At 41.7% G+C, this 11,634-nt stretch overlaps 1 protein-coding gene across 1 annotated transcript; it reads right to left on the bottom strand.

The window, feature by feature from the left end:
* Positions 1-10,158: 10,158 nt before the first annotated feature.
* Positions 10,159-11,178, bottom strand: LOC102994347 (AN1-type zinc finger protein 6-like). Its single transcript, XM_055085147.1, has one exon. It carries the CDS (start codon positions 11,043-11,045, stop codon positions 10,419-10,421), a length of 627 nt encoding a protein of 208 aa, XP_054941122.1. The 5' UTR covers positions 11,046-11,178; the 3' UTR covers positions 10,159-10,418.
* Positions 11,179-11,634: the final 456 nt, after the last annotated feature.

Genomic DNA, 11,634 nt, shown 5'->3' with positions numbered 1-11,634 from the left:
CACTTGACCTCCAAGCCAATGTAATTTGGTTTTTGTTGTAAGAGCACTCTATGTTAAGGGGCAACTCTCTGTATTAACTAGGATAGCATCACCTACTGCAACATGTAAACCCTAACCTGTCAGTTATACCTACCTAACGTAATGGTCCACTGAGTGCCCTGGTTGCTGGGCAGTTTTCCTTTACACAGTAATTGAATCCAGGGCCTCAGATTCCTTCCATCTTATGCCCCTAGAGTCTTGCTGTCCTCACCTCCAACCAATGGATGGGAAATGAGATCATGCAACCTAAAAGTGACACACATCACTTCAGCTCACATTCCATTGGTAAGAAGTAGCAACATAATCCATGGTTGAGTGACAACTCCACATTCTAGAAGAGGAAGCACAAATTGTATGTAGAGAGCTGGCTTTCTCTACCACTCTTTGCAATCAGTACTACATAACCCTTTGGTTAAACTTAAAACAGTCAGCTGCACAAAACCTGACTTGCGTGTCTGCTTTCTCTCCCAACATTGGTCAAAGTAACCTTTTTTCTCTCTAGTAAAGTCAAATCCCTAATGTAAAAGTAAACATTTTATTGAGTGTAAGGCTTTGCTTCTGTTAAACTTCATCATGGCAGTAGCATCTCTGTTAAGATGGTCATAGTTTAAAGAACATATTTTATTGAGTAAAACTTTGTAACAGAAAGTAGAAATAATGCAGCTGGTGTTTCAGTGTGATTTTTAGGATTTGCTCTCTACTTTGTTGTGCTATTCTGTTCAGAATAATTTGTTCTCTGTGCTCTCAGGGCTTCCACCACTCTCACATTTCTCAGAGAGGCAGTGTAATGGTATGCAGGCATGTTATGGATTGAACAGGGTTCACCAAAAACATACGTTGAAGTCCTAACCCCCATTACCTCAAAATGTGACCTTATTAGGAAATAGGGTCATTTCAGATGTAATTAGTTAAGATGAGGTCATTAGGGCAATCCCTAATCCAATATGACTAGTGTCCTTGTAAAAGGAGGTAAGCTGATGTGGAGGCAGACACACAGGAAGACAGCCGTGTGATGATGAAGGCAGAGATTGGAGTGGTGCAGCTATAAGCCTCCACTAGAAGCTGGGGAGAGGGAAGGAAGCACTCTACCCAGAGTCTTAGAGGGGACCTGGTCCTGCTAACACCTTGAGTTGGGACTTCTAGCATTCTGAATGTGAGGAAATAAATTTCTGCTTTTATAAGTCCCCAGTTGTGCTATTCTGTTTTTTTCAGCTCTAGAACACTAATACATGGTTGTGTATTAAGCAGATCCGAGGTTGAATACCACTTTTCTCATTTACCCTCCGTATGGTCCTGGGCAGGATGCTTTACTTTTCAGAACCTATTCCCTCAACCATAAAATGGGGCAGACCGTTCGGGACTGTTAGGAGAAATCTTTAGCATAAGTCCTGTCACACTGTAAGTGCTGGGTTAAGGGGAAGTTATTGTGGCATGTTGCTTGTTGGCATATTGAGAGCATAGTGTTTGGATATTGTTCAGATATCACTGCTGTAGCTTGGAACCGAAGAAAGAATTTTTTCTGCACAGTATGGATTTGTACACCGAGGTATCTCTGTATTCTGCCACTCAGACAACAGTCACTCCACGCACAGACAAAATGAACTATTTAGCTTTGGCCTCAGAGCAGGCAAACTCTTCTGTGAGAAAGGATCAAGAAGGATACAGTAATGCAGTCGATTCAGTAGTTAAATAAATACTTCCTGAGCACTTAACATGGTCCCTGGCACTGCTCCAAGCCCAGGTGATGCAACAAGGAGAAAGGCAACATCCTCTTACAGATAATTTATAGGCAGGGTCAGGTGATGAGTCTTTTGAGGGCAGTGCCATGAGAGAGCTCAGGGAAGGGCATCTATAGTGGCCCCAGGAGCCAGGAAAGGCTTCCTGGAGAAACTGCTCACTCAGCTGAGCCCGCAGGTAGGAGTACTCATATTCAGATGAATAGGGATGTTTGGGGCACAAATACTCCAAGCAGAGAGGGAGTAAACCAGGAGCAAAGGCCCTGTAATGGGTTAGTTTCCTGGGAATTTCTCCACAGCACCTAAGCGTTGTTCTGTAGTCATATCTGTATGTTCTTGTGTATTTGAAGATATAATTGCCCTAGACTTGGAAAGTGTAACTCATGTAAGGCATCTGAGTCTTCACTTCCTTTACAATCTTCCTTCTCTTCCTTTACAATCTTTACAATCTCTTCCTTTATTATGGTCTTCAATTTGCTCCCCAAAATGCTTTACTGCACTTTTTCGGTTGAAAAACAATTCTTCTGGATAAAATAATATAAACTAAAATAAGCAGTACAGCCTTTTTGCCTTTATTCTGTTATTTGTTAACAGGGTGCTGTCCCCCCTAAACAGTAGATCTAGTCCTCCCTTGCTTCTTTTATTTTCCAAATGTAGCTTTAAAAAATCATTTCCCTTTTTTTCTTTAGCACTTTTTAAACCTTGGTTCATGATGTGCCTCAATTTTCTGAAAGCTACTTTTACAGATTTGTTTCTCCCATTTGCATTTGTGCTTGCTCAAATTGTGAAGCCCCTATTGTGAAGTATGTATATGTGAAGATGTTCTTTTCAAACATGAGTTCATCAGAGAGGCACCCCACTCCCCACCATCTTCATTTTATTCTTCATTTAAACTTGAGCTTTAATTGTTCAAATAATTTTTTTTTAAATTTTAGAGCTTTACATGTCCCTTGAGCCATGTCTCCCTTTCAGATCTCTTGCCGTGAGATTATACCTATGCTTTTGAAACTTGCCTTCCTAAAATCTAAGGAACAGTCCTAGTAATTCCCAGAGTTCTCTTCATTGATCATGGTAGCCACCAAGATGTCCTAGAAATGTAGACGCTGGGAGAAATTCCTTAACATGTGTAACAGGATATTGAATGCAAGTTTTCCCATTGTCTTGGAGCTTCACAGATGCCCCAAAGGCTGCAAACACCTGGTGACATGTTCTCCCACATTCCAAAGGAAGGGCCAGGTACCTCTGCTGAACATGCAAAGAACATGGTCCAAAGTGAGTTGTGCCACAAAAGTTCTTCCCCTACCTTGTATAAAGCTGTATTAGACAAGGTGAAAAACATCATTGAGATACTGAAGTAGCTGGTAGGGAGGTCCTCTTTGGTGAGAGTAGTCAGTGTGCTGAGAGTTTCCACCTAACTTTCCCATAAAAAGAGAAGGGAGAGGTGAGATTTCCCTTCCTTAAGTCAGTTGAGGTTGACTTCAAAAAACCAAAGCAAAACATAAAAGCGTGAAGAGCTTGGCATGTGATCTCTAGCCAGCTGCTCTTTAGAGCCAAGGACAGGGCAGTGTTGAGAATGGTCCAGATGCTGGTGAGCCTGACATGGATCACATGGAAGGGGAATGGGTGGTTTGTCTTGAGTCGAGAGGACCTTTGCTCAAGACACTGCTGGTTTGTGCAAGGTGACCTCGACAGAGTGGGAACTACCAGCAACCAGGGGCTTGGAGGGAGTTATAAGACCTACCAGAGGAGTTGCAGCCCACATCAAGGAAACTGTAGGCAAGAGCTCACCAGCAACGCAAGCTCTAAAGAACCCACAGGGTTACCCTATGGAGAAAAAAAATCAATGTTTGGCAGTTGCCACATCCAAAGAGCACTAATGACAGATTTCAACTGAACCAATCAAGTAAGGAATTTTTTCCCCATATCTCATCTCTTTCCTCCAAGTCCAACCCTGAAGGAACTAAGTACAGATAAGTGAATGGGGGATGAAAAGTAGAAGATGAATGAATGGAGAAGCAGCAGTCAGGTATGGGAGAGACAGCTGGCAATCCACCATGGATTGTGCTCTCTTTCCATAAGTATATCATACAAGAAAGTGACTGCACACCATGAGGTTACCTTTTCCAAAGACAATGTCCTTTGCATCTATATGAGGGCACGTGACTCATTTCTGCCCAGTGGAATGTGGATGAAAGTGATGTGTGTTACTTGCTACCCTGGCCTCCCATAAATCTTCCATGTTTTCACTTGCCCTGCTTGTGTCAGCTGGATGTTGATATCAAGGATGTGGCATACACTGTAAATGCCTTACCCATGTGCCACTAGCCCTTAATATTTAATGCACACTAATCTATATTTCAACTGCCTGCACTTGAGTCTCTTTACCTGAAGGCTTTCTCTAGCCACTGGAGGCTTCTTTGCTCATATATATGGCAGTGGAAATGCCAGGGAATCAGCACCTCTCCCAGTATGTGAACAGTCCTCAGCCAATGACTGGAGTTGGTGGATAAATACCCCAGCCTGCTTCTCTTTGGGTGAGATAGCATTGAGGTACATATTCTATACTGTTTCCCAACAGGATCAAGTTCTAGTTGCCCTCGGTTATAACTTGTGTAATCATTATTGTCTTATTTCTGTATCTCACTTCTCTACTCTTTAGAGATTGCTTGTGATTGCCTCCCCAGTAAAAACTACTTTTGGTCAAATCCTTATTTCAGCGTCTGCTTCTCGGGAAACCCAGACTAAGTAAGACCAGGGAAATTTTGGAAACTACATTACTGAAGGTAGCTGAGCCTCAGACATTTTATTAGATCCTTGAATGACTAGGTGGAGCAGAGCCCCCTCCTTTTTACCAGCACCACCTTGCTCCAAACTCACCACAGCTGATTCCACATTTTATGAGCAAAAACTAAATTTCCATTGTGCTAAACCACTGTTACTTCAGGATTTATTTGTTATAGAACTTCAACTAACATGCTGTATGTGCCCCACTTTCCCTCTGACAGGTTTCCAAACATAAAGCAGATCCAGACCAGGGAAAGGGAAAAGTTTTAAATTAGATGAGAGCTTGAAATTTTCATATTACTCTGGCTGGAGTGTGTGTGTGTGTGTGTGTGCGCGCGTGCGTGCGTGTGTTGAAAATGAAACTCATGATTTATTATCTGAGAATGACCAAGATTTCATCCAGGGGTGAGGAAGAACAGGTTGAAAGAATATTTTTTAAAATAAAGTTGCTTTCTGCTTGTATCCCACTGAGTTCAGCCCTTTCAATAAACTGGTTATAAATTAGGCATGTTTCTTTGATTCAGTAGAAGTAGCTACACTGATAGTTCAGTGTGAGCTAACAAAACAATATAAAAAAAGGTTTTTCTTGGCAAATTAAACATTGCCATGTTTAATTTTATTAGTTTTCCACTTGACCATACATTGAAAAAATGTAGCTATATGAATAAATGAATATTACTCCACCTCTGATATTAGCCTACCACCTTATTTTACTTACATAAAGAGAAAGAAATTTTAGTTATGAACTTTGAGTTTGGAAGTTTTCATGAAAAATTCTAAGCCTCCCACCCTCTCCTCCCTATAACCTAGATGCTGTGTTTCTTTCTAGCTCCTTTGGGCTGAAAGCTTTGGTGGAAATGGGTGCTCTGCTGTCAACTTCCCTTTAGTTTCTGGGCACAGTCACCTGTTTAACACATGGTCCATGCTCTTTTATTCCTTCCCCAACCTTTCATCTGATGAAGAAGGCACAGGGACAGAAGGGTCATGCCCAGATGTAGCCCTCTGGGGTCCCACTCTCCTGTAATGGGAATTAAGACAATAGTGATATCAAGAGAACAAACTGGAAGAGATTCTGAGTGCTCCTGCAAACAAACCACAAACAAAACTTTCAAAGGAGAAAAAATAGCTCTAGTTCATGAATGCAAAATAATAGAATGGCTAAGGTCAAAATGGAAGCCAACAGTTTATGAGTCTTAGTTTTACCCTAATATTTTTGTACCATAAAAGGACACCTTCAGATTAAGTGAGATGTCATTTTATCAACAAGGTGAGATTAAAAATCTAAATTTCTCTGGAGTAATAATAATATATTACATTTATTGAGTATCCACTGTGTGCCAGGTATTGCTCAAGGCACTATATATATTCTAACTCATTTTATCTTTACGATACACTCTGCTAGGCAAGGACTCTCCTTATATCTGTTTTATAGACAAGAAACTGAGGAATTGAGAGGGCAAGAAGATTGTTCCAAGTCACAGTGCTCAGAGGTATGGAGTCTTGATTTGACTTAAGGGAGGCTGGATTTCAAGCCGTGGGATGAACCACTGCTGCTTGGTGAGGCCCCACACAGTGCCAGCCCTGGAGCCAGGCGTTTCACCTTGATTTAACCCTCAAAACAATCTTCAAGATAGCGTTCTCTGGGTACAAATGAAGGTGCAAAGGCTCAGAGGTTAAGAAACTTGCCAAGTCTGTATTTATAATCTGATCTTCAAAACACTCTTACTTAACCTTGGGGTGACCTTGTAATTTATTGCCTGAAGTCAGGGCACTTTTTTTGTTTGTTTGTTTTGGTGGTATGCGGGCCTCTCACTATTGTGGCCTCTCCCGTTGCGGAGCATAGGCTCCGGACGCGCAGGCTCAGCGGCCATGGCTCATGGGCCCAGCCGCTCCGCGGCATGTGGGATCCTTCCGGACCGGGGCACGAACCTGTGTCCCCTGCATCGGCAGGCGGACTCTCAACCACTGCGCCACCAGGGAAGCCCAGGGCACTTTTAAGAGTGAAAAGGGACATTGTTAACAATTACATTGGCACAGTAGGCATAAACCAGAACTGTCGCGGGCATGCCGCAATGTGTGATTACCCTCTACTCTTCTGAGCCTGGCTAGCTGATGATATTCTACCTCACATCTCTAAAGAGTTCTTCCTAGTGACAGAAGAGAAAAGTGTTTCCCCAGGGTTTGTGAACCCCTACGACCCTTCTCCTCCCCTCTCCCTATGTGTTGATTTCCCCTTTGGAAGCCCTGTTTGACCAACTTCCTCTTCTCTACTTCAACTCTTTAAAAAAAAAAAAAAAAAAAAAAAGGACCTCAATTAGATCTTTTAAATGTATTCTCTTCAAGTGTGAAATGACAGTTTATTGGAGCCCTGGAGAAAATAACATCCTTTCAACTAACAGAACTGAACGAAATGGGAGGAAAGAACAGCGAGGACTAATAATTTAAAGAGAAATTTATAGGTCTGCTGCTCTCATGACTAAGAAATAATTTACTGTGTGCAGCTTTGGGGGCAGGGAAATAGTGCTCAAAACCAGCTGTGCATGGGAGTCTCCTCTGGCATTAAAAACAATACAGATGCCCAAGTCTCATCCCAGGCATACTGAATCCAAGCTTTAGAGGAGTGAACTCTTCAGAGTCTCACCAGTGAATCTGATTCACAGCCAGGGGAGGGGGGAAATCATTAAATCCCCCTGACCCTAGTAGAAACATGGAACATGCATATTCATATTCATCTTGCACTGTTATAGTCACCAAACAATTCATCCTGCGTTTTCTTCAGCATATTTTAGACAGAACTGTTTTTGGTTGCTTTTTTAATCTAAAATCGTCAGACCTCACCATTCAGATCTGTTTAAAGTTTTTGCAGTTTTTCACGGTTCCTTTCTCTTATTCTTTAACACGTCTTCATTCTCTGCATCTTCTAATACATATGTACATACATACAAACATATATATGCATGTATATGCATATAATAGATAATTCAGGTAAATACATTCACATGTATATAATTCAGATAAACACATACATATCTTTTTTTTCTCATTGAAAGTCATGCTGTGTTGACTTTATTGTCAGTATTAGGAAAGGCCTCTTGATATTGTCTTTGATTTTTACTTAAATTATAGAAAATAAATATCTGGTAAAACAATTTTAAGAAATCCCATGCATTAATTTTTTTAAATCATAGAACTATTTTGTTTTGCTTCCCACTGATTCTTTTTCCCAACATGCCATTATGAAAAATTTAAAACATACAGCATAATTGAAAGACTTTTAAAGTAAACATCGATGTACCCACCACCTAGATTCTACCATGAACATTGTACTCTGCTTCCGCTATCACATATCTATTAATCTATCATACCTCCAATGGATGTACTAATCCATCTTATTTTTGAAGCATTTTATAATATATTTATACATTGATTTTAATAAATGTTATTGCTGTTACTAATGTTGATGGTGACAAAATACTTAAACTTTGTATTGTCATTCAGTTAAGTGTTTATGCAAAATAATTCCATGGGAAGAGATAGCACAGGTCAGACTCTGTTCTGAGGAAAATAAAACAATGTTATCGGGCTTCCCTGGTGCCGCAGTGGTTGAGAGTCTGCCTGCCGATGCAGGGGACACGGGTTCGTGCTCTGGTCCCGGAGGATCCCACATGCCACGGAGTGGCTGGGCCCGTGAGCCATGGCCGCTGAGCCTGCGCGTCCGGAGCCTGTGCCCCTCAACGGGAGGGGCCACAACAGTGAGAGGCCCGCGTACCGCAAAAAAAAAAAAAAAAAATGGAATAAATTTCTTTCATTTCTTCCTTATCCTCTTCCCCCTGCAATTCGCTAAACATTCACTCAATCTTTTAGTCATTTATCTGTTCATCCAAAAATATTTCATATCGGGCAGTGTACCAGCGTCAGCATGAAGGCTGAGGTGAAGCACAGTGGGACTGACATCCCAGTTTATGCTGAGGAGCTGGATTTTACCTGCAGGTGACAGGGAGCCATTAAAGAAACTTGATCATGGAGACACCTTCTTTGTATATTTGCATGTTAAGAGGACCACTCAGGTGACAATATGGAGGATGGATTTAGGGGCAGGGACCAGGAACAGGGAGGCCGCTGGGCCTCAGGTATGATAGCACACACAGTGCTGGTTCATACCTTTGTGCCTTTGCACTGCCTGGAATGCCTTTCCCATGGTCCTTCCCCACCTTCTCTTCCTCCAGGAAGCCTTCCCAGACTCTTTCATAAACCGAGAGGTCCTGCTCTGTGCTCCTCAGAACTCGATGCTTATCCCAATCTTAGCATTTACTAGAACCTACTAGAATGATCTATTTTCTTATTTGTCTTTCCTACCAGATTTAAGCACTTTGAGGGGAGGACCTGCATCTCATTCATCATTGTATCCTAAGGCCTATCGCAGCACATAGTACATACTAGATGCTTGATAAATATTTAATCAATAACTAAATAGGATGGACTGGCAGGTGAAGGCTACATTGCATAGCTCTACCCATGGAGGTTATGGTTTAACAGAAAAGACAAGACACAATAATAAATTATTACAATAAATGGGTTATTGTATGGCTAAGAATAAATAACTGGGTGGGAGAGAAATTAGGGAAGGATCCCCAAATGAGGTGATAGTCTCTTGGCATATGGAAGGTGAATAGCAGTGTATTAAGTGGACCCTTCAGACAGAAGGAAGAGCACTTAAAAGAACAGGTGAGTGCAGATTGCCTGGCCAGGGTGCTGTCTGGAGCATGGGAGCAAAGGAACCCACAGAGCATATGCACATCAGAATCAAGGCTGCTCCACACAACACCATCTCTGGATTCCACCTCCAAGGGGCGAATATCTCCTTATGTTTCAGATAAAGTTTCTATGGGCCCAGAGCCTTAAAGGGCTCAACTTGTAGGTGATGAACCCCATTGTTGGAAAGGGAGATGGACCATGGAAAGCAGGGCCAGACCCCCTGCTTAATTGCTGCTCTAAAATCGTGTCGAGGGCTCACTGGTCTGCATTCTCAGTAATCTATTCTAGTTTTTAAATTGAGTCCAGTCCTGTAGCATTCCTATTCTCTGTGTTTTTTTTTATGGTTTTCCTTTTTATTTAATCAAAGACTGGTAGATAAACATAAATACAGCACAATTACTTCAGATCATTCTTCATATTGTATACACACAGACCAATGAACGTAATCTGAAAGAAACCTGCAGTCAGCAATGAAACGCATACAGCTTTTTCTTGCCTCACGCAAAAAAATTTAAAAACACACAAACTTAGAATCTCATCAGCACACACGCTCCTGTGACAAATGATTCAGACATAAATAGTGGGTGCAAAGAAACTATATGCTAACATATGTATAACCTTTGTTAATGAAAAACAGAAGCAGCTACAATGATTAAGATACATTCAGTTACTGATAACTAGTTGTGCCCTAAAGGGCATTTATCAAAAGAGAAATCGTGCTGCAGAGAAAAGCTACATATACATACACAATGAGAAAATAAACTGCAAGATTAACACATGCATGTTTAATACTGGAAAAATCACAGCCCTCCAACGTTTCTCCACGTTTGTTATAAAAGCCCTCTGCACTCAACTAAAATTAAAATGATCTTAAAAGGATAATACTTGTAAAGTTCACTTAAGTCTTTTCAGCCACAGAAACTGCAATGTAAATAAATGTTCAGAGTCATTTTCAAAACAAAAACAAAAATCTATTCTTCTGATGACATGCATGATTAAAAGGTCTATGCAAGATACATTGCTCTACATTCCCAATGACTAGCAAAAAAACCTCAAGTCAATTTTTAGTTTGCAGATGGTCAAAGGATTTTGTATTCCAGGAGTTCAGATCTTCTGGATCTTTTCACCAACAACTACTGGATTTTCTTTTCTGATTTTCTCAGCAGCATCAGCTTTGTAACTGTAAGAGCAATTGTGTACATCTGAGTAACGGTGTACACCACAGTAAACATTTCCGCACTGACATTCAAACCCAGTAAGTCCCACTTTCTTCCTGCACATGAAACAGCGATTCTTTTTTTGTTTTGGTTTTTCAAGAGACTTGCTTTGCTCTTCACATGGCTGCTGTGCCGTTTCTGATATTGAAGCTTGCAGGTCTTCTGTTTCAGGTATTGCTTTGTCCACAGATGTACTGTCCACTTGGGAAGATGCTACAGATTCTGATAAAAGTGACTGATTTGATACAGGGCTTGGCTGCATAGATGAAGATGTAGAGTCTAACGCTGACTGAGTTTCTGGGACACTGTCGTCTGTGCACTGAACTGGTAAAGACTCAGACAGACTACTGACAGAAGGTGCAGGTGGGCTTATTCTACCATTACTACTATTCTGTCTTTGAAGATGTTCTTTATCACGTACTAAACACATGCCATTTGTACGAGGGTTTCCATAAAATCCGCAGCCCGTGGAACAAAGCATAGGCACTTGGCTGTGATTAGTTTCTTGAGCCATGTTCCTCTGTTGCACACTCTGATAAAAGTATGGGGACTTTGGATTAGGGTTCCTACTGCACTGAGGATGCTTTGTAGTTCTCTCTCTGTATAGCAGTCCCCAGTTCCCTATGTCAGGTTGTCTTTCCTGCTGTTTCTTGGGACAGTTGAGGTTGATGAGCAGTCAGCTGTCCTGTATCTTGAGACAGACATTAGCTTCCTGCCTTCCCTATCCTCATAAGCAGCTCAACTTTGAGTTTTATGCAAGAAAACATTTTAAAGCCTTCAGTGTTTTACTGCAGCAGACTTCAGATTCATTCCCGGCGGCGGCTCTCTCCGCCTGACGCGCTACCCGCCGCTGCCGGTCGCCACCGGTGAATGGGGACAGGTGAGGCCACTGAACCCCTGCTCGCCCCGGCCCAGCCGCCACCACCAGCCCCTCCGCCTGCCTCTGTGTTTTCTCAAAGATACATGGCAGCAGTTTCTCACATGAGTTCATGCAGAACACTTGGATGAGATTTGTCTAGGATTCACACCTTCAACTCGCGGAAAGCTGTCGCATGCACCCACACTTGTAGTAGTTTTGTTATACTTTCGTTTTTAAAATTAAT

Source organism: Physeter macrocephalus, chromosome 6, assembly GCF_002837175.3.
Source record: "Physeter macrocephalus isolate SW-GA chromosome 6, ASM283717v5, whole genome shotgun sequence".
Classification (NCBI taxonomy): domain Eukaryota; kingdom Metazoa; phylum Chordata; class Mammalia; order Artiodactyla; family Physeteridae; genus Physeter; species Physeter macrocephalus.
The sequence above is the reverse complement of the archived record's forward strand: the minus strand, read 5'-3'. Positions and strand labels throughout refer to the sequence as shown.

Coding starts and splice junctions, on each gene's coding strand:
- LOC102994347 (XM_055085147.1), bottom strand. CDS start 11,045: ATGGCTCAAGAAACTAATCACAGCCAAGTGCCTATGCTTTGTTCCACG.